At 38.0% G+C, this 27,441-nt stretch overlaps 1 protein-coding gene across 1 annotated transcript in view; it reads left to right on the top strand.

The window, feature by feature from the left end:
- The window catches only part of ACOXL (acyl-CoA oxidase like), a 340,428-nt gene that overhangs the window by 208,046 nt on the left and 104,941 nt on the right, over nucleotides 1–27,441 (top strand). The window contains 3 exon segments of the mRNA XM_061210908.1: nucleotides 418–463; nucleotides 466–523; nucleotides 14,133–14,244. Of these exon segments, the coding sequence (XP_061066891.1) occupies nucleotides 418–463; nucleotides 466–523; nucleotides 14,133–14,244 (216 nt within the window).

The raw sequence follows: 27,441 nt of genomic DNA, 5'->3' as shown, positions 1-27,441 counted from the left end.
TGTACATTTCAGTATGGTTCCCCAAAGGCCTAATCAACCATAGAATATCAGAGGCAAAAAAGAAAACAGATCAGCCACCCATCTGGTCCAGGGAAGGCAAGTAGGTTTTATCTGAAGTGTCACCTAAAATGGTTGGTCTTGGGACCACATTAAAGGCTGATGCCTCAAAGGGAAAAGAGAGCAGTGAGTAGTTAGCTAGTTAAGCTGGCCATGGAGAATGGAGGGAGAGTGGTGAGTAAGGGCCACACACCTGCTATGGGGAAGTGGAGGCCTCAGGAAGGATGAGTCTTGTCTTTGGGTCCTTCCAAAGAGTTTGCTAGAAGTAGCTGGACCTTACCTTGCTGCAGCAGTTAAAAACACTCTGGCATTTATTGCATTTTTGACAAATGGCTGACAAGTGATAAACTCTATGTGCAGGTTGTGGTTCAGGAACTGCTGGCTCAGTACACCAAGCAGTATGAAGATCCATCTCCAGCCTGCTCCGAAACTGGACGGAATCAGGGGGTGACAAGCTGAGAACCAGGTACGTGACCATTCAGGCGGCCAACATTGTTGACCCGGTGTCTTATTCTTGAGCCTGAGTATACAGAGCCTTGTCATGGCATGACTCACTCTTGTTTAAATTTTAAATATTGATATAAAAGAAAGAATCATCAAGAACCTACTGTATAGCATAGGGAACTCTACTCAGTACTCTGTAATAACCTATATGGGAAAAGAATCTGAAAAAGAATAGATATATGTATATGTATAGCTAAACCACTTTGCTGTACACCTGAAACTAACACAACGTTGTAAATCAACTATACTCCAATATAAAATTTAAAAAATATTGATATGTGGAAAAAATAAATGACTATGTATCTTCAATACTCATGCACCCACAAACCAACTTAAGAACCAGAACATTGCTAATTCTGTTCTTCCTACACCTGTTCCTTCTTTTTGGCATGTTCACTGTTCCAAGGACTTTACAGGTTTTAATCCTAAACACCCCATGAGGTAGGTTATTATTTCCATTTCACAGATGAGGAAACAGGCACAGAGTTTAAGTGTTTTGCCCAAGGTTACATGCCACTAGGTGACAGAGCTAGGATTTGAACCCAGATAGTCTGGCTTCAGGATCTGTGCTTTGGGTTGTTTTCATTGATTTTTTCGTATTGTCTTTAAGCTTGATAAATAAGGCACAATGTGTGTGGTATTCTGTAGCTTCCTGTTTTCACTCAATATTTTGTTTCTTAGGTTCATCGAAGTTGTTATGTGTGGCTGAAGAGCTTCTGTCTGTGCTCATAATATTTCATCATGTGTCTGTGACACAAGTTGCTCATCCATTTTAATCTCCAGTATCAGTGGATATTTGGGTTGTGTTTTTGACATTTTGAACACGCTCTTATGAAAAATCTTGTACATGTTTTCTGGGGAACGTGGGCAAGAATTTCTACAGGGCTTTCAAATTTAGTTGCTGTGACTCAGAGAAATATGTTTTCCATCACCGTGGACACCCACACACCCATAGAGTCTCCTGCCCTCCCTCCCCACCACAGACACAAGTGAAACAAACATTTCATGAAACAATGCTCATCCTATTACTCATAATGCTCTCTGATATTTTTTAATTTTGTTTTTTAAAAATACTGATCTCAATCCTTTAAACTGATTTCATGAGCCATTTTAGCCATTTGCAATCTATTGTTTGAAAAACACTCCTCAGTAGCATATATGACCCAGGAGTGAAATTGCTGTGTTGTGGGTATGCCAATGTTCAACTTTACTACATCATATCAAATTATTTTTCAGTGACTGTACAAATTTATATCCCCACCAGCAGCATGTATCTTATGGAACTAACACTTGCTACTATCAGACTTAATTTTTGTCAATATAACATAAGAAAAAGATCTCTCACTATGCTTTAAAATTGCATTTTCATATTACTGTTACAATTGAGTATGCTTTCACATGTCTATTTGCCATTTGTATTTCTTCTTATGTGAAATGCCTGTCATGCCTTTTGCCAATTTTTCTTTTTTTTTTTTTTTTTTTTTTGGTCTTAGTCTTATTGACTTTTAGATGTTACAGTTCTCTTCTCCACGTTTGTGGCTTGTCTTATATTTTCTTTATGGTGTTTTTTGATTAACAGAAATTCTTAAATTACAATTGAGTTTATCAGTCTTTTCCATATCTTGTCTACTTTGACATCATGAAATATACACTTTTTAATGTTTGAGAGTTTCACCATTCACATTTTGAATCCATTAGAAATTTTTGTCTGTGGTGTGAGGGAGGGATTTAATTTCTTTTTTTTTTTTCTCCTGTATGGATTGTCAGTTGTTCCAGCCCCATATACTGAATTGACTGTCTTTCCCAAGTGATCTGGAACGTCCCCTCTGGCATTTATTAAACTTTTATATATGCAGGAGTCCATTTGGGGGCTATTTGGTTCCTAGTCTGTTTGTATATTCTTAATTCAACAATACACCATCTCAATTCCACTAGATTTATAATAGTATAATAGTATTATATGGTACTTATTATATATAATATTATTATATTATTACCTTTAAAATATAATTCAGAATTGTTGGCTATTCTGGGTCTTTTGCATGTCCACATAAGTTTTAGAGTTAAGTTTGTCAAGTTCCTCCAAAAAAAAAAAAGAACTTGCATACACCAAAAGGACAAATATTGTATAGTTGCCCTTATATAAGGTATCTAGAGTAGCCAAGTTCATAGAGACAGAAAGTAGAATAGTGGTTACCAGGGGCTAGGAGGAGGAAGAAATGGGAGTTAGTGTTCACTGGGTACAGAATTTCAGTTTGGGAAGGTGAAAAAATTTTGGAGATGCATATTGGTGATGGTTGCATGATCAAGTGAATGTACTTAATGCCACTGAACTGTACTCTTAAAAATGGTTAAGGTAGTAGATTTTATGTTATGTTTATTTTACCACAATTTAAAAAAATCTACTGGAATTTTCTTTGAAAGTGTATTAAATCTATAGATTTGCAGAAAAATTGACATGCTTATAAAACTGAACTTCCTCTCAGAAATGTTAATCTCCCAAGTGTCTCCCAGAGTTTGATAATTTCTTTCAAACATAGTATAACCTCAGACAGATTTATTAATAGGTACACTAGAATTTTGTTGTTGTTGTAAAAAGAATATTTTTAAAATTCTGGGTTTTGTTGTTGCTGATTTATTATACGCGCAGTTGGATTTTGTACAATATATAAACCTGACCGTAAAAAAATTTCTTTTAAATGTGCTTATAGATTCTTTGGGGTAGACAGTCCTATCATCTGCAAATAATGAATTTTTATTTCTTCCTTTCAGTTATTCTTTTTTGTGAGAAAGTGTTTTATCCCTGGTTTTAAAAAGAATTAGTTTAATATTAGTTTAATATTTCACTATTAAGAATGACATTTGCTAAAGTTTTTTGATAGACACACTTTACTTCCTAAAGAAGCTCCTTTTACTGTTATTTTTAGCATATTCTTCTTATTATTAGATGAATTTTACTGCAAGTGATTTTTATCTATTAAATTATGATATTTCTTCTTTAATCAGTTAACATGATAAATAACCCCTGCATGCTTAAGAAACACTCAATTTTGTTTACTTTATTGATTTATGCTCATAAATGTACTGCCTCCTTTGTTCTACTTTTGAGGAGCTTATTGTGCTTTTTTCTTTTGTGCATTTTTAAAATTATTATTTTTATTTGGAAGGAGACTTTGGTCTTCATAACCCAAATGTATTGAACTAATTTCCAAGGAAACTATTCATTAAAAAGTATAATCTTACAATCCTAATAAGAGACATGGGAAACACAATAAATATAGTATGGGACATTTCATGTCTGTTGGCATGAAGTGAAATTTTAAAAATCTGCGTTCTGTCCTTCCCCCCTCCCCCCCCCCCTTTTTTTTAAACTACTGCTCAGGTTCCTGTTTATTCAAACTGTAGTCGATCTTAAAGCTGGAAACATCAGATCCCATATCCTAGGACTGTTTCACTTAAGTCTCCCTCGGTTTGGGGTTTTTTTTTTTTTTTCCAGAAGTTTTTATTTTATACAGTTTCCGTTGGTTTTGTCTCAGTTTGTCCTTGCACACTCTAAAAAGTCAGTGAGTCTTTTTAATATTTCTAGCCCTGAATGGGCATTTTGTAGTGCTGATAGCTTTCCCCGAAATTTATTAGCTGGAAAATTTCCAACATATAAGGAGTTGAAAGAACAGTACAATTCCCATCAGAATCAGTTCCATCCATTCACGAATCGTGTTCCCCAGCTAGCTACAAATCATCTGCCCCTCCATTTCTCTTCCAGATAACGGAGCAGGGCTTGTTTCCATCATTTCGAAAGCAAAACAGACTCTCGCCGATATGCAAATCTATATTCCTAGCAAGTCTTCCAAGACAGACTTGAGATGTGCCAAAGGCAGTATTCCAATTGTAAATATTTGGAAAGTTCCAGTCCATTTATTTTGTCTCGGTTATTAACCTCCAAAACAGTGCACTTCTCTCTCCCACACATCCCGGTTTTACTGATTCAGGCTGGCTGTGTTACCTCCTTAAGTCCCCAAACCTTACTTACTCTCATTTTTATGTATATTAAGAAAAGCCTTTGTCATCCAACACATTTCCACACACAAAGTGTATGGGGCACTTCTCTAGGTGTTGACAATACAGCAGTAACTGGGGGTTCTCAGCCTTCATGGAGCTTACATGCAAGTAGAGCCGTTGGATGGCAGTCTTATTGACAACTCACAAGAGAAGTTACCCATGAGCAGGTGGGGACACGAGGAAAGAAGGGGTGAGAACTTCCTGGTGCCCTGAAATCCCTCCAGGTAGGCAGCCATATGTATGGACACCCAGAGGCTAGCCTTCATCTGAACAGTGGGGGGAGTCAATCATGGTACTGGAAAGGTTCCATGAGACTAGGTGAGGAGGCCAGGGCTTGGCTCTGATTGAGGCTGTACTTGGTTCTGCAACAGCTCCATTCTGCCCTTTCTTGTCCCAATGAGTGCTGCCTCTCCCCCTCTCCCAAGGGGTTGCCACTGGAGCCCTCACGGATCTCATCAGCCTGTGGATCCCTAGGAGACTGTGGAGGCTGAGGAAAGGCAAGATTCTGTGCTGTACTTGAATGCTGTGCCATTTATATTATGAACATTTTCAGACACTCAGGAAAATTGAAATAATTGTAGGGAACATTCATATACTCACCATAGAGAGTCAACTATTAACCTGTGGCTGTGATTACTCTATCACATATATATATCCATGTACCAACCCCTCAACCCATCCTTCAATTCATCTTTTCTTTTGCTGGTGCACTTCAAAGTAAACAGACATCAGCATACTTCTAAATAGTAAATAATTTGGAATGAACATCATTAACTAGAGTTCAATATTTGGTTACAGGTTTTTCTACTTACGTAGAATTTCCCTACAATAAAAGACACAAATCTTTTTTTTTTAACATCTTTATTGGAGTATAATTGCTTTACAATGGTGTGTTAGTTTCTGCTGTATAACAAAGTGAATCAGCTATACGGATACATACATCCCCATATCCCCTCCCTTTTGCATCTCCCTCCCACCCTCCCTATCCCAACCCTCTAGGTGGTCACAAAGCACCGAGCTGATCTCCCTGTGCTATGCGGCTGCTTCCCACTAGCTATCTGTTTTACATTTGGTAGTGTATATATGTCCATGCCACTCTCTCACTTCATCCCAGCTTACCCTTCCCCTCCCCGTGTCCTCAAGTCCATTCTCTACGTCTGAGTCCATATTCCTGTCCTGCCCCTAGGTTCTTCAGAACCATTTTTTTTTTTAAAGATTCCATATATATGTGTTAGCATATGGTATTTGTTTTTCTCTTTCTGACCTACTTCACTCTGTATGACACACTCTAGGTCCATCCACCTCACCACAAATAACTCAATTTCATTTCTTTTTATGGCTGAGTAATATCCCATTGTATATATGTGCCACATCTTCTTTATCCATTCATCTGTCGATGGACACTTAGGTTGCTTCCATGTCCTGGGTATTGTAAATAGAGCTGCAGTGATCATTGTGGTACATGACTCTTTTTGAATTATGGTTTTCTCATGGTATATGCCCAGTAGTGGGATTGCTGGGTCGTACGGTAGTTCTATTTTTAGTTTTTTAAGGAACCTCCATACTGTTCTCCATAGTGGCTGTATCAATTTACATTCCCACCAACAGTGCAAGAGGGTTCCCTTTTCTCCACACCCTCTCCAGCATTTATTGTGTGTAGATTTTTTGATGATGGCCATTCTGACTGGTGTGAGGTGATACCTCATTGTAGTTTTGATTTGCATTTCTCTAATGATTAGTGATGTTGAGCATCCTTTCATGTGTCTGTTGGCAATCTGTAAATCTTCTTTGGAGAAATGTCTATTTAGGTCTTCTGCCCATTTTTGGATTGGGTTGTTTGTTTTTTAAATATTGAGCTGCATGAGCTGCTTGTAAATTTTGAAGATTGTCCGTTGCTTCATTTGCAAATATTTTTTACCATTCTGCAGATTGTCTTTTTGTCTTGTTTATGGTTTCCTTTGCTGTGCAAAAGCTTTTAAGTTTCATTAGGTCCCATTTGTTTATTTTTGTTTTTATTTCCATTTCTCTAGGAGGTGAGTCAAAAAGGATCTTGCTGTGATTTATGTCATAGAGTGTTCTGCCTATGTTTCCCTCTAAGAGTTTTATAGTGTCTGGCCTTACATTTAGGTCTTTAATCCATTTTGAGTTTATTTTTGTGTATGGTGTTACGGAGTGTTCTAATTTCATTCTTGTACATGTAGCTGTCCAGTTTTCCCAGCACCACTTACTGAAGAGGCTGTCTTTTCTCCACTGTATATTCTTGCCTCCTTTATCAAAGATAAGGTGACCATATGTGCATGGGTTTATCTCTGGGCTTTCTATCCTGTTCCATTGATCTATATTTCTGTTTTTTGTGCCAGTACCATACTTTCTTGAATACTGGAGCTTTGTAGTATAGTCTGAAGTACAGGAGCCTGATTGTTCCAGCTCCGTTTTTCTTTCTCAAGATTGCTTTGGCTACTCGGGGTCTTTTGTGTTTCCATACAAATTGTGACATTTTTTGTTCTAGTTCTGTGAAAAATGCCATTGGTACTTTGATAGGAATTGCATTGAATCTGTAGATCGCTTTGGGTAATATAGTCATTTTCACAATGTTGATTCTTCCAATCCAAGAACATGGTATATCTCTCCATCTGTTTGTATTATCTTTAATTTCTTTCATCAGTGTCTTATTGTTTTCTGCATACATGTCTTTTGTCTCCTTAGGTAGGTTAATTCCTAGTTATTTTATTCTTTTTGTTGCAGTGGTAAATGGGAGTGTTTCCTTAATTTCTCTTTCAGATTTTTCATCATTAGCATATAGGAATGCAAGAGATTTCTGTGCATTAATTTTGTACCCTGCTACATTACCAAATTCATTGATTGGCTGTAGTGGTTTTCTGGTAACATCTTTGGATTCTCTATGTATAGTATCATGTCATCTGCAAACTGTGACAGCTTTACTTCTTCTTCTCTGATTTGGATTCCTTTTATTTCTTTTTCTTCTCTGATTGCTGTGGCTAAAACTTCCAAAACTATGTTGAATAATAGTGGTGAGAGTGGACAACCTTGTCTTGTTCCTGATCTTAGTGGAAATGGTTTCAGTTTTTCACCATTGAGAACAATGTTGGCTGTGGGTTTGTTATATATGGCCTTTAATATGTTGAGGTAAGTTCCCTCTATGCCTACTTTCTGGAGGGTTTTTATCATAAATGGTATTGAATTTTGTCAAAAGCTTTTTCTGCATCTATTGAGATGATCAGATGGTTTTTCTCCTTCAATTTGTTAATATGGTGTATCACATTGATTGATTTGCATATATTGAAGAATCCTTGCATTCCTGGGATAAACCCCACTTGATCATGGTGTGTGATCCTTTTAATGTGCTGTTGGATTCTGTTTGCTAGTATTTTGTTGAGGATTTTTGCATCTATGTTCATCAGTGATATTGGCCTGTAGTTTTCTTTCTTTGTGACATCTTTGTCTGGTTTTGGTATCAGGGTGATGGTGGCCTTGTAGAATGAGTTTGAGAGTGTTCCTCCCTCTGCTATATTTTGGAAGAGTTTGAGAAGGATAGGTGTTAGCTCTTCTCTAAATGTTTGATAGAATTTGCCTGTAAAGCCATCTGGTCCTGTGCTTTTATTTGTTGGAAGGTTTTTAATCACAGTCTCAATTTCAGTGCTTGTGATTGGTCTGTTTATATTTTCTATTTCTTCCTGGTTCAGTTTCGGAAGATAGTGCTTTTCTAAGAATCTGTCCACTTCTTCCAGGTTGTCCATTTTATTGGCGTATAGTTACTTGTAGTAATCTCTCATGATCCTTTGTATTTCTGCAGTGTCAGTTGTTACTTCTCCTTTTTCATTTCTAATTCTATTGATTTGAGTCTTCCCCCTTTTTTTTGTTGATGAGTCTGGCTAATGGTTTATCAATTTTGTTTATCTTCTCAAAGAACCAGCTTTTAGTTTAATTGATGTTTGCTATCGTTTCCTTCATTTCTTTTTCATTTATATCTGATCTGACCTTTATGATTTCTTTCCTTCTGCTAACTTTGGGGTATTTTTGTTCTTCTTTCTCTAATTGCTTTAGGTGTAAGGTTAGGTTGTTTATTTGAGATTTTTCTTGTTTCCTGAGGTAGGATTGTATTGCTATAAACTTCCCTCTTAGAACTGCTTTTGCTGCATTCCACAGGTTTTGGGTCATCGTGTTTTCATTGTCATTTGTGTCTAGGTATCTTTTTATTTCCTTTGATTTCTTCAGTGATCACTTGGTTATTTAGTAGTGCATTGTTTAGGCTCCAGGTGTTTGTATTTTTTACAGATTTCTTCATGTAATTGATATCTAGTCTCATAGCGTTGTGGTCGGAGAAGATACTTGATATGATTTCAGTTTTCTTAAATTTACTGAGGCTTGATTTGTGACCCAAGATATGATCTATCCTGGAGAGTGTTCCATGAGCACTTGAGAAGAAAGTGTATTCTGTTGTTTTTGGATGGAATGTCCTATAACTGTCAATTAAGTCCATCTTGTTTAATGTATCATTTAAAGCTAGTGTTTCCTTATTTATTTTCATTTTGGATGATCTGTCCATTGGTGAAAGTGGGGTGTTAAAGTCCCCTACTCTTATTGTGTTACTGTCGATTTCCCCTTTTATGGCTGTTAGCATTTACCTTATGTATTGAGGTGCTCCTATGTTGGGTGCATAAATATTTACAATTGTTATATCTTCTTGGATTGATCCCTTGATCATTATGTAGTGTCCTTCTTTGTCTCTTGTAATAGTCTTTATTTTAAAGTCCATTTTGTCTGATATGAGAATTGCTACTCCAGCTTTCTTTTGATTTCCATTTGCATAGAATATCTTTTTCCATCCCCTCACTTTCAGTCTGTATGTGTCCCTCGGTCTGAAGTGGGTCTCTTGTAGGCAGCATATATACGGGTCTTGTTTTTGTATCCACTCAGCCATTCTGTGTCTTTTGGTTGGAGCATTTAATCCATTTACATTTAAGGTAGTTATCGATATGTATGTTCCTATTACCATTTTCTTAATTGTATTGGGGTTGTTACTGTAGGTCTTTTCCTTCTCTTGTGTTTCCTGCCTAGAGAAGTTCCTTTAGCATTTGTTGTAAAGCTGGTTTGGTGGTGCTGAATTCTCTTAGCTTTTGCTTGTCTGTAAAGGTTTTAATTTCTCCGTTGACTCTGAATGAGATCCTTGCTGGGTAGAGTAATCTTGGTTGTAGGTTTTTCCCTTTCATCACTTTAAATATGTCCTGCCACTCCCTTCTGGCTTGCAGAGTTTCTGCTGAAAGATCAGCTGTTAACCTTATGGGGATTCCGTTGTATGTTATTTGTTGTTTTTCCCTTGCTGCTGTTAATATTTTTTCTTTGTATTTAATTTTTAATAGTTTGATTAATATGTGTCTTGGCGTGTTTCTCCTTGGATTTATCCTGTAGGGGACTCTCTGCACTTCCTGGACTTGATTGAGTATTTCCTTTCCCATATTAGGGAAGTTTTCAACAATAATCTCTTCAAATATTTTCTCAGACCCTTTATTTTACTCTTCTTCTTCTGGGACCCCTATAATTCGAATGTTGGTGCATTTAATGTTGTCCCAGAGGTCTCTGAGACTGTCCTCAATTCTTTTCCTTCTTTTTTCCTTATTCTGTTCTGTGGTAGTTATTTCCACTATTTTATCTTCCAGGTCACTTACCCGTTCTTCTGCCTCAGTTAATCTGCTATTGATTCCTTCTAGAGAATTTTTAATTATGTGTATTGTGTTGTTCTTCATTGTTTGTTTGCTCTTTAGTTCTTCTAGGTCCTTGTTAAACGTTTCTTGTATTTTCTCCATTCTATTTACAAGATTTTGGATCATCTTCACTATCATTACTCTGAATTCTTTTTCAGGTAGACTGCCTATTTCCTCTTCATTTGTTTGGTCTGTGGGTTTTTACCTTGCTCCTTCATCTGCTGTGTGTTTCCCTGTCTTCTCATTTTGCTTAACTTACTGTGTTTGGGGTCTCCTTTTCACAGCCTGCAGGTTTGTAGTTCCCATCGTTTTTGCTGTCTGCCCCTAGTGGCTAAGGTTGGTTCAGTGAGTTGTATAAGCTTCCTGGTGGAGGGGACTTGTGCCTGTGTTCTGGTGGAAGAGGCTGGATCTTGTCTTTCTGGTGGGCAGGACTGCGTCTGATGGTGTGTTTTGGGGTGCCTGTGACCTGATTATGATTTTGAGCAGCCTCTCTGCTAGTGGGTGGGGTTGTTTTCCTGTCTTGCTAGTTGTTTGGCATAGGGTGTCCAGCACTGTACCTTGCTGCTCTTTGAGTGGAGCTGGGTCTCAGCGTTGAGATGGAGATCTCTGGGAGAGCTTTCGCCTTTTGATATTATGTAGAGCCAGGAGGTCTCTTGTGGACCAGTGTCCTGAACTTGGCTCTTCCACCTCTGAGGCACAGGCCTGGCAGCTGGCCAGGGCACCAAGACCCTGTTAGCCACACGGCTCAGAAGAAAAGGGAGAAAAAAGAAAGGAAGGAAGGAAGGGAGGGAGGGAGGGAGGGAGGGAGGAAAAGAAAGAAAGAAAGAGAGCACCAAAACCAAAAAATAAATCCACCAATGATAACAAGTGCTAAAAAGTATACTAAAAAACAAAAAAAAAAACAAACAAAAAAAAACCCTGACAGACAGATCCCTAGAACAAATGGTAAAAGCAAAGCTATACAGACAAAATTACACAAAGAAGCATACACATACACACTCACAAAAAGAGAAAAAGGAAAAATATATATATATCTTTTGGGGAAGTCTGAGGTCTTCTGCCAGCATTCAGTAGGTGTTCTGTAGGCGTTGTTCCACATGTAGATGTATTTCTGATGTATTTTTGGAGAGTAACGTGATCTCCATGTCTTACTCCTCCGCCACCTTGAAGGTCTCCCCTTGTCTAATATCTTTACTGGTTTTTGTATCAGGGTGATGCTGGCCTCATATAATGAGTTCAGAAGTGTTCCTTTCTCTTGATATTTTGGGGTAGTTTGAGAAAGATAGGTGTTAGTTGTTCTTTAAATTTTTGGTAGAATTCACCTGTGAAGCCATCTGGTCCTGGACTTTTGTTTGTTGGGAGTTTTTTTAGTTTGTTTGGTTTTTTTACTGATTCAATTATTACTGGTAATTAGTCTGTTCGTATTTTCTATTTCTTCTTCATTCAGTCTTGAAAGAGTATACGTTTCTAGTACTTTTTCCATTTCTTCTAGGTTGTCCATTTTATTGGCGTATAATTGTATAGTTTTCCATTCTCGTAACAGATAGACACCTCAGATATTAACAGGTTTTCACTTCTCTGAGCAGAACTTCTGTGAACATTTGTATACAAGTGTTTTCATGAATGTGTTTTTATTTCTCTAAGACAAATAGTAGGAATGGAATTGCTGAGTCATAGGTTATGTGTATTTAGTTTTATGAGAAACTGAGAACTTTTTCCAGTGTGGTTTTACAGTTTTACAGTCCATCAACAAGTGTGAGAGTTCTGGTTACTCCTTATCCTTGTCAACATTTGAAGTTGTCAGTGTATTTAGTTTTAGTCATTCTGGTGGATTTATTATGCTACCTCATTGTGGTTTCCATTTGCATCTTCCTGATGACTCATGATGTACATTTGAATTTAATTTACATTTTATTTAAATTTAGAGTCATTTTGACCTTCTTGTGAAATACAAGGAGGTTGCCCTTAGTGATTTTCCTATTTTTAAGATACTCTGCCTAATCTTCTATGCTGGGTGAGCTCCTAGAGCCATGTGGCACAGTCATGCTTGGTAGGTGACTACGATAGGGTGGGTGGATGAGATCCACCTCCTGTGGTGCATGCTGTTCACAACCTCAGGTGGACAGCGTTCTACAATAAATATCCCAGGAAAGGTAGTTTCTAATAACAACATTCACAGTTGCCATGTTTCATAGTAACAGTCCCTGGAATGACTAAAACATGCTTTTCAGTAGAATATGAAAGTTCTTTACAGCTTTTGTGAAATAGATTGAAACAGAAACCCAATCTTCTAAAGAGTAGATTCAGAATAAGTATTGATATAATTTGAATTTCCATGTAACTGGCATGTAAATAACCTCCCATCTTACTTGTCTAAATGGAGGATGATTATTAATTCAGTGGTATATCAGTTCTCAAAAGCACTGTATCAGTTGCTTCTTAATATTTCTCTTGTGGCTTCTGATTAAGCAACAACAAACTACTTGTAGGTTTTAAGTTTTAATTAAAGAGAATCTAAGTTATTTGGGTCTTATAATAACTTACTTCCCAAAGATCTGGGGGAAGGGGAGGGAAAAGGGGTAGCTGAGCTATGGGAAACCTTAATTGTGAATTAACTCCTTAGTTAATTCTAAGTTCTAAAGACAGAAGTTTCACGGAGGGCTGGGGGGACAAAATCACCCCAAAAGGCAGAGTTGCATGATGAAAAACCCCAAGCGTTTTTGAGGGAGACTTGGGTGTTTTGAGTCTGTTTGTGCCTAAATCTCTTAACTCCCATGTGCCTCAGTTTCCTCATTTGCCAGATGGGGAAGATGGAAATTACTTCCTGCTGAAGAAAATCACCATCTCTGTGACACACTCTACCCTGCGCTTGTCCACACCCCTCTCACTGCCCTCTGGGGCTCCTCTTCCCTTCAATACAGGCATCCCCTGAGACAGCACTGAGCTTGAACGTGTTCTGCCTCTGTGACCTTGAGCAGGTTACTGAATCGTGCTGAGCCTCAGATTCTCCAACTGTACATTGGTTAATTGTAGTATCCACATCACAGAATTATTGAGATTATTGAATAATTCACAGCAATAGTTAGCAATAAATACATAATGTATTTGAGAAATATTATTCATTGCCAAGTACTTTGTGACAGATATATTTGCCTACTACTATTCATTTATAATCACTATTATAACAAACGTCCAACAATGTTGAGTAAATTATTATAAACCTACTTCATGAAAATTATATAGCTGTTAATGAAGAAAGACTATGTAAAATATTAAACACTATTATAATACAATAGTAAGTGGTATAAATTATTAGGTATAAAATAAGCTACAAGGATATATTGTACAACACAGGGAATATAGCCAATATTTTATAATAACTAAATGGAGTATAACCTTTAAAAATTGTGAATCATTATATTGTACACCTGTAACATATAATATTGTACATGAACTACACTTCAATAAAATTTTTTTTAAAAAGCTAAATAAAATATTCTTTAAAAGATTAAAAAAATAGTAAGTGGAAAAAGCGGTAAACCAAATTATCCTTATATGACAAGGCTGACCACATAGAATAACTAGATCCAAGCATTCATCTGAAAAATAGTGAGAAGAGGCACAAAATACAGCAAGTGAGAGATGCAAGGGGATGATTACGTGTACTTACACTACTTATCTATTGGGAGGAAATTCTTTTTGAAAAGACAAACCCTGTCTATTTCTTTCAAATTGAAATTCTTTGGTGAGGACAAAATAATAATGATGGTCACTGTGTTTTTCCTTCAGTTTCCTGGCGTTTAACATGGACACAGTCGGTAATCTCGCCTTTCTGTTGAAAGCAGTCAATTTTCGTGAAAGAGTTCTTCAGCGGGGTTTGGTGGCCCGGATTTATTATAAGGTAAAGATACATTGTGTTATATTTTTCCTTTTGGTGTTTAAGGCATATTCTTGCTGGTAAACTATCTGCTAAATGTAATACAGGATTAGTCAGCATAATTACAAGCTTCTGGAAATGGCTAGAATTCCTACAAGCCATTTTGCATGACAGCCTTGCTCGCTTTGGAGGCCCTGATGCTAGTGATTATCTCTTGTGCGGCATCTTTTAGAATTGTACCTGCAAGTGTCGTTTGGCTGCCATGGGAGTTGATGAGTGGGGTAATTTTTAACCCGTATTGGAATTGAAGAGTCATTGTCTGTATGTAATAACGAATACATTGTTTTCGGGGTGGGGGGAGTGCATCAGGCACATGTGAAAATTAACCACTGAATTAGCCTGAGATGCACTCTATTTCCTATTAAAATGCCCATGACGTTCTGCAAAAACATAAAACCTCCTATCAGCATTGATAAGAAATCTAGAGGGAATTTGCACCAAGTACTATACCAATGGGGTTGGTTTGGGGAAACACCCCCACCCCAGCAATATCTGTTTCATCTCCTAATCCCAACATGGAATAGACAACAAGACGCCAAGAGAAGGCTTTACTTATCCCACTTTCTACCCAGGCTCAGGAGCTCAGGGCTACCATAACCTGAAATCAGACCATGGCTCCCCCTCTGCAAAGGAATTATGTTCCAAGAGGACCAGAATTGGGTCCCATGAAACTCTCCCCCTTCAATTCATCTCTTTTTATATTGATTCCAAGATCACATCTCCCAGTACAACACAGAGCAGGAGGAGGATGAATGGCACATGGGGATGGGTATTCTCTTCGGAAATGCTCTGAGGCAGAAGAGCCTTGGGAGCAGAAATGGTCAAGATCCACCTTGTGAAACAGAGAGACTGATGAGTACCTGCTGGAAGTTGGGCCAGGTTTGTGCAAACCACTCCATCCTCCAGTTGTAGGTCTGAGGAGAGGCCCTGCCAGATGCCAAGGACACATCCAGGTGGGTTTAAGTCTCTCCACATTCCCTGCCCTTATCAAACATGGAGCCAGCCAAAGTATGAGAAGGATGCGATCAAAAGCAAAGATGCACTTGTAAGCAGAACTAACAATGGAGAAAATGTAATCTATGAACTAGCTTTCCAAGACTGTAGAAGTAAAGGATAAAGATGAAATGGCATGGGGAGTTCCCTGGTGACGTAGTGGTTAAGAATCCGCCTGCCAATGCAGGGGACACGGGTTTGAGTCCTGGTCTGGGAAGATCCCACATGCCGTGGAGCAACTAAGCCCGTGTGCCCCATCTGCTGAGCCTGCGCGCTAGAGACTGTGAGCCACAACTACTGAGCCCGCGCACCTAGAGCCCGTGCTCTGCAACAGGAGAAGCCACCATAATGAGAAGCCCGTGTACCACAATGAAGATTAGCCCCCGCCTGCTGCAACTAGGGGAAGCCCGCACGCAGCAATGAAGACCCAACGCAGCTAAAAATAAATTAATTAATTTTAAAAAAATGATGAAATGGCATGAGATGATAATCAACACAGAGTGAAAATGGTAGAAATACAACCCATGGATAAGAAATATTCCTGAAATATTCCTGAAAATGCTGGAACAAAAGGAGCAGAAATATAATAAGCAATACAAAAGAAATATATTTTTCTTAGTGTAAAAAAATCAAGATTTTAATAGGAAAAAAACCATACCTGGATATAGCTTGCAAATCCAGAGTAAAGAGAATTTCATTAAAGCAACCAGACAGAAAATAATAGTTTACCAACAAATGGAAAAAAACAAGCTTAACTTAAATCTTTATTCACCAGCTCCAAATGGAGTAAGACCTGCTCCTCTAAAGAGGAAACTCATGATCTAAGCATACCATTCCAAACCAAATTTAATTCATGAGTACAAGCAGTGGAAAGATATCTCCAGAAATCTAAGAATCAGAAGCAATTTCACTCCCATGGCCTTCCTTAAAAATTATTCAAAGACCTACTCAATAGGACAAGAAAAAGAATCAAAAGTAATAACTTGAAAATAAGGAAGTCAAGATATAAAAGGATTGGTGGTCCATGTGAATCAGCCTACCAATAATTATGTGTTTTAAAAAATTAGTTGCAGAGTTAAATACATAAGCTAAAAAATGTTTTTGGAAAAAAAACATGAATTAAACAAAAGACCTTTGTGTCATTGGGTCTATAATAGATTGGTTCCTAAGATATTTTAAGGTAAGATAAAAAAAACTAAAGTAAAGTAAAAACATGCTCAATTTCTTACTTTAATTGGAGGGTAGGCAAAAGGCATTGTTTTGTTTGATCATTAGAGAAAAACATAGGTTAAAATATATGTTTCATTACATTAAAAGTCAACATGATTTCCTTCCCATTTAGGTTACCACAGAGCACTGAGTAGAGTTCCCTGTGCTATACAGTATGTTCTCAATAGTTATCTATTTTATACATAGTATCAATAGTGTATATATGACAATTCCAATCTCCCAATTCATACCACCCCCCCCTTCCCCCGTGGTATCCATATGTTTGTTCTCTATGTCTGTGTCTCTATTTCTGCTTTGTAAATAAGATCATCTACATCAACTTTTTCAGGTTCCACATATATGTTAATATACGATATTTGTTTTTCTCTTTCTGACTTACTTCACTCTGTATGACAGTGTCTAGGTCCATCCACGTCTCTACAAATGACCCAATTTCGTTCCTTTTTATGGCTGAGTAATATTCCATTGTATATATACAGCACATCTTCTTTATCCATTCCTCTCTTGATAGACATTTATGTTGTTTCCATGTCCTGGCTATTGTAGATAGTGCTGCAATGAATATTGGGGTGCATGTGTCTTTTTTGAAAATTTATTTATCTTATTTATTTATTTTTGGCTGCATTGGGTCTTTGTTGCTGCGCACAGGCTTTCCCTAGTTGTGGCGAGCAGGGGCTATTCTTTTCTGCGGAGCGCGGGCTTCTCATTATGGTGGCTTCTCTTGTTGCGGAGCACAGGCTCTAGGCGCACGGGCTTCAGTAGTTGTGGAGTGCAGGCTCAGTAGTTGTGGCACATGGGCTTAGTTGCTCCGCAGCATGTGGGATCTTCCCGGACCAGGGCTCGAACCCATGTCCCTTGTATTGGCAGGTGGATTCTTAACCACTGTGCCACCAGGGGAGGTTTTCTCAGGGTATATGCCCAGTAGGGGGATTGCTGAGTCACATGGTAGTTCTATTTTTAGTTTTTTAAGGAATGTCCATACTGTTCTCCATAGTGGCTGTACCAATTTACATTCCCACCAACAGTGTAGGAGGATTCCCTTTTCTCCACACCCTTTCCAGCATTTATTATTTGTAGATTTTGTGATGATGGCCATTCTGACCGGTGTGAAGTGATACCTCATTGTAGTTTTGATTTGCATTTCTCTGATAATTAGTGATGTTGAACATTTTTTCATCTGTTTGTTGGCCATCTGTATGTCTTCTCTGGAGAAACATCTATTTAGGTCTTCCGCCCATTTTTTGTTGGGGTTGTTTGTTTTTTTCATACTGAGCTGCATGAGCTGTCTGTATATTTTGGAGATTAAGCCTTTTTCCGTTGCTTCATTTGCAAATATTATCTCCCGTTCTGAGGGTTGTCTTTTTGTCTTGTTTATGGTTTCCTTTGCTGTGCAAAAGCTTTTAAGTTTCATTAGGTCCCATTTGTTTATTTTTGTTTTTATTCTCATTACTCTAGGAGGTGGGTCAATAAAGATCTTGCTGCAATTTATGTCAAAGTGTGTTCTGCCTATGTTTTCCTCTAAGAGTTTTAGTGTCTGGCCTTACATTTAGGTCTTTAATCCATTTTGAGTTTATTTTTGTGTAGGGTATTAGGGAGTATTCTAATTTCATTCTTTTACATGTAACTCTTCAGTTTTCCCAGAACCACTTATTGAAGAGACTGTCTTTGCTCCATTGTGTATTCTGGCCTCCTTTGTCATAGATTTGGTGACCATACGTGTGTGGGTTTATCTCTGGGCTTGCTGTACAGTAGAAACTAACACAACATTGTGAAGCAACTATACTCCAATAAAAATTTTAAAAAAATGAAAAGGCAGTCTACTGAGAGAAGATATTTGCAGATGATATATCTGATAAGGGGTTAATATCCAAAATATACAAAGAATGCATACAACCCAACATCAAAGGCAAACAAACAAACATACAAACAACCCAATTAAGAAATGGGCAGAGGACCTGAATAGACATTTTCCAAAGAAGACATACAGATGGCCAACAGACACATGAAAAGGTGCTCAACATCACTAATCATTAGGGATATGCAAATCAAGACCACAAGGAGATATACCTCACACCTGTCAGAATGGCTGTTATCAAAGACCACAAATAACAAGTGTTGGAGAGGATGTGGAGAAAAGGGAACCCTTGAGCACTGTTGGTGGGAGTGTAAACTGGTAAAACCACTATGGAAAACAGTATGGCGGTTCCTCAAAAAATTAAAAAGAGAATTACCATACAATCCATCAATTCCACTTCCACTAATTTGAGAAGATATATGCTCCCCTATGTTCACTGTAGCATTACTTATAATAGGCAAGATATGGAAACAATCGAAGTGTCCATCAATAGATGAGAGGATAAAAAATATGTGATGTATATACACACACAATGGAATATTATTCAGTCATAAAAAGACGGAAATCCTTCTATTTGCAACAGCATGGATGGACCTAGAGGGTATTATGCTAAATAAAATAAGTCAGATAGAGAAAGACAGATACTATATGACTTCACTTATGTGTGGAGTCTAGAAAACAAAACAAATAAATAAACATAACAAAATAGAAACAGACCCATAGATACAGAGAACAAACAGGTGCCTACCACGAGGGAGAGTGCTAAGGGGATGAAAAGAAAAAGAAAATCAACTATGTGAGGTAATTAGCTTGATGGTGGTGATCACTTCACCATGTATATTTATATGAAATCATCATGTTGTATACCTTAAATGTATACAGTTTTGTCAATTATACCTTAATAAAGCTGAAAAAAGATTAAAAATTACAATTTACATAATTAAAATGCATCCACTTAAATGAGTTTTGACACATTTATTTAACCATGGAATGACCACCACAATCTAGATAAAAAACATTTCTATCACCCAAAAACGTTCCCTCTTTCCAATCAATGCCCACCAGTACTCCCAGCCCCAGGTATCAGTGGTTCTGCTTTTTGTCACTATAGATTGGATTTTAATCTTGCCTATTACTGAATATCATCAGAATGAAATCATATAGAATGTACTCTTCTGTGTCTGGCATCTTTTTCTCAGATTAATGTTTTTGCAATTGATCCTTGTTGCTTTATGTAGCAGTGGTTCATTCTTTTCACTTTCAAGTAGTATTCCATTGCATGGATATATTGGAATCTGTTTATCCATTTATTCGTTGATGGGCATTTTTGTTATTTCCAGTTTTGGGCTATTAAAAATAAAGCTGCTATGAGTATTCCAAAAAAAAAAAGTCAACATGAGCACAAAACACAGGATGCTTGTTATGCAAATCAATACAGAAGATGCAGCAAAGGTAAATACATGACCAAAAGTTTGTGCACTCAGAGACAGAGTAAAGAAGACACATCAGAAAGCAAGTTCTTGGAGGCTTCTAAGACCCTCTGGTGCTTTTCCTTTAGATGTTCCTACACCGAGGCTGAAGGGCTGTTTAGAGAGTTCCCACTGCCAATTGCTCCCTGGTTTGAGACTTTCTCCAGGGATTGCTTCTCCAAATCTCTTCCTGTTCATTGTGACTTCCCCTTTGTCCCTTGTCTAATTTGTATAAGTACAAATCCCCTCTCCCTTGTTCCCTGGCCCCCAAAGATTGATGATTTGACTTGAAGTGCACTGGTCTAGTAATCCCTTGAAATCAACTTTTCCATTATGATCCCTAAATTCAATCCACAGTAAGCCATGGAGGGGCATCTTCTGTTACATTTCCATCCTTGGGGACCATAACTCCCTCCAGCTTCCACATCTAGAAGGTAGAGGATTAGATTTAAACTGGGCTATAATATGAAATGAAAGAGTTTTCCATTCTCCTAATAAAAGCATAGACTCTCAGATTACAAATAAATCTAATCATGAACATTTTGTACAGAAACAAATCTAATTATATACAGTGATGTATAGTTATATACATCAAAAACAAAAATGATTTTTAAAAAGAAGAATAAGTATAGATTGGGCAACAGCAAGTTATTTTCAGATGCCTTTCAGAAGATTGGGGTATTAGTCTGCAAGGACTGAAGCCTCCTGGCAGCACCCACATGAGTGATCTTGGTAGTGTATCCTTCAGCCCCAGTCAGACCTTCAGACCCTGCAAGGACTGGGGCCATAGACAGCTTGCTGCAACCTTGACAGACCCTAGACCCGAACCATCCTGCTTCTGGATTCCCAACTTTCAGGAACTGTCTGAATAATGAGTGTTTGCTTTAATCTGCTAAATGTGGGGGGGGGGGGGTATTTGTTACATGGCAATAGATACCGAATACAGATTTGGGCACCTCAAAGTTGGGTTCTGATCTAACAAAACCCTAAAATGTGGCTTTGAACCACCAAAGTTCCTCAAGCCAGAAGCCGGTTGAGGAAATGACCCAATCACAAACATGTGTACCTTTCATGATAGCAGGATGCCTCAGAGGGAAGAACCAAGAGCCCAGAGGTGGACCAAGAGCCATGGAGAAAAAAAAACTCTTGGGCATGGGTAGGACTGAATCCTAATCAAGGAACTTCTGACAATGGCTCAGCCGGATTTCAGAATTTCTGTGGATTTCTGATCCCTGTATTCCTCCCATTTTCTTCTTTCCTGAGCAAGAGTATAATCCATTCCTATCCCACTAGTGTATGTTGGCCATGTAGGGGACAAATAACTTGTTTCTTTAGTTAAAAACCTTCAAATCAAGAGGAACTGTTCTGGAGGAATGACATCTGAGGAAACTTATCTGCATCTAAACTGGATGTAGATGATGAGCTTCTGGAATTTGGGCCAATGCTGGTAATGGGATGGGAGAGAGTTTTTTGGGCCTTGGGGAAGGGTGAGGATGGGCTGTGATAGATAGGATCCAAGGTGGCCTTCAATAATCCCAGCCTCCTGGCAGTCACATCTTTATACAGCCCCTCTACATTGTACTAGGGTTCGTCTGGAGAACCAGTGGAATACAGCATAAGTGATGGTATGTCTCTTCTAAGATTGCATTATAAAAGTTACTGTGGATTCTACCTTAGTTTCTCCCTCCCTTTCTTGGATCCCTGACTCTGGGGGAAGTCATGTCATGAGCAGCCCATGTGGCAAAGAACCAAAACTTCTTCCAAATCTACATGAATGAACACTGAAGTGTTTCCTCTAGCCCTACTCACATCTCCAGAGATGGCAAGGCCAGGAGCAGTCAACAACTTGACTTCAACCTCATGGCAGAGCCTGAGCCAGAAGCACCAATCAAGACACGCCCAGATCAAAAAACCCTCGGAAACCATGTCAGATAATAACAGGTTTTTTGTTTTAAGATGCTAAATTTGGAGACAATTTGTTGCACTGCAATGGGTAACTAATATAGCATCAGAAAGCAAACATCATGTAATAGTTTTGGCATTGATACATTTGTTGAAACAAAATTACAGAAGGAGATTATAGTCTTTTAAAAATCACTATTTCTGTCTAATAATATAAGGAATGACATAGACATTCTTTCTATGTCAATAAGAATATGATCCCCCAATATTCTATGCTCCTAGTTTTTTGGTGATTATACACAGTGCCATAATGAACATTCTTAACAATGCAATTTTTCGACTTTACGTCCAAAGTGTTCTCTACAAATATCGAACCAAATTGTACTTCCCCAAGGTCCACATTTGTCCACACTCATTTTTTTTAACACTTTGTTTCTCCAGCTTTCTCACTTTTTATCTGGGAGTATGTCATATCATATTAGATGCTCTCTGGTACTTATTAAATATTCAGAACTATTTTCTGCTTAAAATTGTTCTCTTCCAGAGAACAAATAGTTCACAAGTGTGAACTATTTTCTTATTTTGAGAAAAGAAAAACTTTACACACATACAAGTCTGTTTTCTGGTCAGAAAAAACAAACAAACATTAGGTGTGTGACGTGGCAAAGAAATACAAGAGTTTTAGAATCAGACAGTTATGTCTTACCACTTCTGAGCCTTATTATCCCAATTCTATATCCATAAATTTGGGATAATAAGAGTAGGTACAATACAAATTTGTTACAAGGATGAAATAAGATAGAATATGTTTCTTAAAAAGCATTTAAGAAATGATAAACCTTGCACTCATGTTAATTATCTGAGTTACTACCATTAGTGTAACCATTTTAATAGTCAATTCAATTAAATATTCATTAAACAATACAGTTTTCTAGGGCTAAGCATGGGAAGACCACAAAGATTATTAAGATGTGCTCCTACCTTGGGATAAGTCCACTAGTTATAGCCCAGGGCATAATGAAATAAGTACTAAATTATGACAGAACCTACAAGCTTAGAGAAAAGAATTTTGACTTCTACATTTAAGTTTTTATTTTTGGCTCAGCTTTTTGTTCAGCTAGCTATATGTTGGCTTACGTCTACCTACATTAATTTGGTGTATCTGGAAATAAAATGACCTGGTCAGCAATTTGAACATCTGACCCAAATGGAGTCTGGAGAATAGTCTTCGAACAGTGTCCAAAGGTGGGTGATTTCATCTAGAATGCCAAGATCTTGTAAAAATAACCGTGTGATTTGGTTCAGGATCTTTTCAAGAGGCAAAAATATGAGTGGGCTCCAGAAGTCTGCTTTTCTTTTGTTTTTCAGTAATACTCTTTAATTTTCCTCAAATGCACATTTTATTTTGGAGACACTTAGCTCACACGTGTTAGATAGCCCGTCTCCCTCTTACCCTGGAGGGAGCTCTAAGGGCTAGAAGTTCACAGACTTAGAGAGTCAAGACCCCTAGGTCCTCACGAAAGACCTATCATCTGATACTGCCTTTCCCTCCTTGGTGCAGCCAGAATTTAACTTAAAATGGAGCCAGGAAATGTCCTTCTGTGTGGTGGTGGCCATGGAGGGAGCCCAGCCCCATGGCTTGTCTTGGAAGCTCCACTTCTCCAGCTTTCTAAAATCATGCTGCAAACGTTGTTCATCAAGGTCACTACATCACTTCCCCATTAGTGGGGAGCGGGGGGGAGACAATAAACAATGACTTGTCACTTTGAGAATATTTTATTAAGGACTTCATTTTATAGAGGAAAATCTAGGGGAGAAAAATGTATCCCCTGAGTAATCAATATGTTTAACAGATGACTGTTTATTTTCAAATGTGGGTAACAAAAACTGGGCAGATAGAGGGATGATAATTCAGGTGGGATGAAAACTGTTCTGGTTAACCAGTTTATTCATGTCTGTCTCTCGTCACCTGTAATATTCTTCTACTGCACTGGTGGTTCCCCCATTTCAGGGTGTGTAGGAATCACCTGGAAAAGAATGATTTTAAAAATCTGATTCATGTTGCCTTCCTCCACACTGCAAGGCTGAGTCAAAAGGGAAAGAGAAGTGGTTTGTAAATGAATACCATGAATCATCCTCAAAATTCAGGGGCAGTCAACTGACTTGGAAACAACTACCCTAAGTTATTTTTTTCTTATTCAGAATTTGAGATTTGGTTGGAGAAGAATCGGTGGAGGCTGGAAATAAGGTTTTCGGAGATGTAACTTTATAGAGCTTTCTGTTTAGAAAAGTGACAGTCACCTACAGTTTTTATTGTTGTGGTCAGTGCAGCCTGACTGCTCTGTGTGTGTGTGTGTGTGTGTGTATGCACACGTGTGAGAGAGAGAGAGAGAGACTCTAAAGCTCTTTAGATCTTTAGAATATAATGAAATCATATTACTTCTGAAGGCTATCTTTCTAACATATGATGCCAGTTATTTTGTTAGAATTTTAGACTAACAGTTTCTTTGCCCAGGTCACCTGGTTGGCATTTGGAATCTCACGTGAGTTCTTGTCTGTAGAAAATGTGAGCTGTCTGTATCAGTGATTGGATGACACACACATGGCACGTGCTGGAGGTCAGGCTGCCAGAATCTCATCAGTCACAGGTCCTCAAGAGCTTTGGTCCAGTGATGTCTGGTAGATCCAGAGAGGAGCTGGAAAATGCCATTGTTGATGAACCCAAAGAGAATATCTGGTCTGCTTTGCTTGTACTTCTCTGAGAGTTTCAGAGTGGAGACAGGAATCAGAGAGTAACAGCAGCTGGGTTGTGTTTGTTACATTTTTAAAAGCCAATACAGCAACCTGAAGAGCAGATGTTTTACTAAAAATCTCATGGTACAGAAATGCCAAGAGCTTTATTCCAGAGACAGATCATCAAAGACAGGAAACAGGATTAGAAACCAAATTTCCTGAGTTCCTGGTTTGCATTGATCTTGCATCTTCTAACTCCTGTGGTCAGGTTGGGCTGGGAAGATGACCAGCAGACCAGGGCAACCTGGCGGAGGGGCCTTTTTGTCTTCAGAGCACTGGGTGCTGCCTATGCAATGGCCACCTTATGCAAAAGTAAGGCTCTGCTGCTGACTGGGGCTTGAAATTCCTTTAATGGGGAACGTATACCCATTTCTCAGTGAGAGCTAAGGCTTAAACTCCTGCAACTCAGCGAGGGGGAAAGAGTGACTGACTTCCACATCCCAGTAGCTATACATGGTGTGAGGAAGGGGTAGGTGGTGGTCTGAGAGACCCCAGAGTGGACAGGCAGGAAGATCCGAGGCTGCCTGTGCCTGCCTCCTGTGTGCCGTGCTCCTTTGTTGTTTCTGGTCTTAGGAAATGTTGCTGTTCTGTGATGCTTTCCTCACTCTTATTCTAGTTACGTTAAACCCAGTCAATACTAGGAGTTGCATTTTCTCTTTTCCCCTCACTTCTAACTTTCTCCATCTTTCTCTCAAAGAGATCACCTAAATTCTCTTCCTAGGGAAGCCTATTATGGGTAGGGAATGGAAAGGAAAGAAAGAAGGGGAAGTGATGAGAAGGAAAAGGAAGAGGAAGTTATATTTCTAATAACTGCATGGACGGTGCAGTCATTTCCTTTTTGTGTGAGAGCTAGAAGGGTCCCTCAGGAGGCAACCTGAGGACCAAAAATGTTAGTGGTTTCTTCAAGGGAATGCAGTCACCAAGAGCAAAGAGGAGACTCACATTTGGTTATACAAATATACTATTTTTTTCCTTAAACTTTCACCCACTATTTTAGTAATCATCTATGGATCTTTCTGGAAATAATCAATACTGTGGTGTTTACTAGTGGGGATTCTATTTCTCTCATTCCTGCTACATTCCTTTATTAGAAGCAAGAGCTGTCCCTTCTCCTCCAATGATTTAATGATTTATCTATTCAATTAATTATTATTTATATCAGTGTGGATTAATGGATATTTATTGTATATTTGGGCTATGTCCAATTCTACCATATTTTATTTTCTTGCTCAAATTGTTCCAGCTTTGGCCATTGAGATCTCCCTCAGTTTAACTAGCCCCTGTATCTCTTTGATATGTCCCCATCTTTTTTTTTTTTTTTGAAACGCTTCCTTATTTTTTGGTACCATAAAATGTTCCAGGCTCATCTCATTTTCCCTGCCCAACCTGTAATCAACCATTTCTCCAAGAGTCCCTGGTTCCTTTTATTGGAGAATAGTATTTAAAAATCAATATCTGGTTGCTGAGTATGCTAATTGCTACTGGAGTGTCACTACTTCTAGGCTTGTTCTAAGCTAGAAAATAGATATAGGTTTACTCACTCACACATTCTCACACAGATTTGTATGCACGTATATTAGAAACCATGAGTTTATACTGGTAGTTCTGATTCCAATCCCAAACCACAAGCATTCCCTCTTTCCTATTTGTAACTTCTTTCTCTGAGAAAGTGAGAAATCTGGCTTTCATTGTCTACTATGTTTACTTATTTGATCTTCCCTAGTATACACATTAAGTAGTTTCAGAATTGCTAACCCATCTCTCTGTGAGAAACACATTTACAACTAGAATACAGTATTTGTCTTTGTGAACTTAGCTTATGGTATCTAATCAAAATAGTACTTCCAAAATTACTTCGACTTGTTCTTTCCTTCTCCTTCAGTGAGATTGTGTTATTCATTTGCAACACAGTTAGGTTCATTTGTGGCTATTTGTATTCTACTCTGGGATCTCCCAACATCCTGGTTGATTTGAATCCATTCATGTTTTGGCTACATGAAACATTACTAAGTTTCTAAGAATCAAAGCTGTACAAAAAGTATACTCAGAACTGTCACTCCTTCCTCACCCCTACATCCCCACTTCCATTCTTCTCTTTTTTCCCCACATACCTCCAATAGGTGAGCAGACTATTTAGTTTTTGGCTTATCCTTCCTTTATTTCTTTCACACAAATAATCAGATACATTTGTATTTTCTTATATTGTTTTCTCTCTTTCATGAAGGATCACATACTATAGATACTCTTCTGTATTTTTTCCTCTCTTAACAGTATGTCCTGGAAAGCATTCTATATCAGTTCATAGAGATCTACCTTATTCTTAAACAAACAAACAAACAAACAGAAAAACAGCAGAATAATACACTGTATGGATGTATCGTAGCTTACTCAACCCCTCTTTATTGTATGCATATGAAATTTAGTATTGCTTAAGGTGTACCTTTAGGGTGGATTTCTGGAAGTGTGATTGCTGGGTCCAAAGGTAAGTGCATATGTAGTTTGGTTAAGTATTGTCAAATTATCCCTCAGAAGGGTTGTACCAGTTTACATTCTCCCAGCAACGTTTATTTCTTCACAGCCTCATCAACAGAATGTGTTCTCATACATTTTTATTTTTGCCAATTTGATAGGTGAGAAATTATATCTCTATATTGGTCTAAGTTCCATTTCTCTAATTATGAGTGAGTTTGAATAGTTTTTCATCTATGTGAGAGCTATTTTAACATATTTTTCAGGTATTATTTGTTCATATTAGCTTCTCATTTATCCATAGGGATTTCGGTATTTTTGTACAATAATTTTCTATATTAAGGATCTTATACCTTTGTCATATTGCAAAAATTTCTTCCAGTTTGTCACTTGTCTTTTGACATTGTTCATGGTAATTTTTGCCATGCAAAAAGGTGTTTAACTTCTGTG

The sequence above is a fragment of the Eubalaena glacialis genome, chromosome 14 (genome assembly GCF_028564815.1).
Source record: "Eubalaena glacialis isolate mEubGla1 chromosome 14, mEubGla1.1.hap2.+ XY, whole genome shotgun sequence".
Taxonomy (NCBI): domain Eukaryota; kingdom Metazoa; phylum Chordata; class Mammalia; order Artiodactyla; family Balaenidae; genus Eubalaena; species Eubalaena glacialis.
This window is presented reverse-complemented; position numbering and strand designations above follow the sequence as displayed.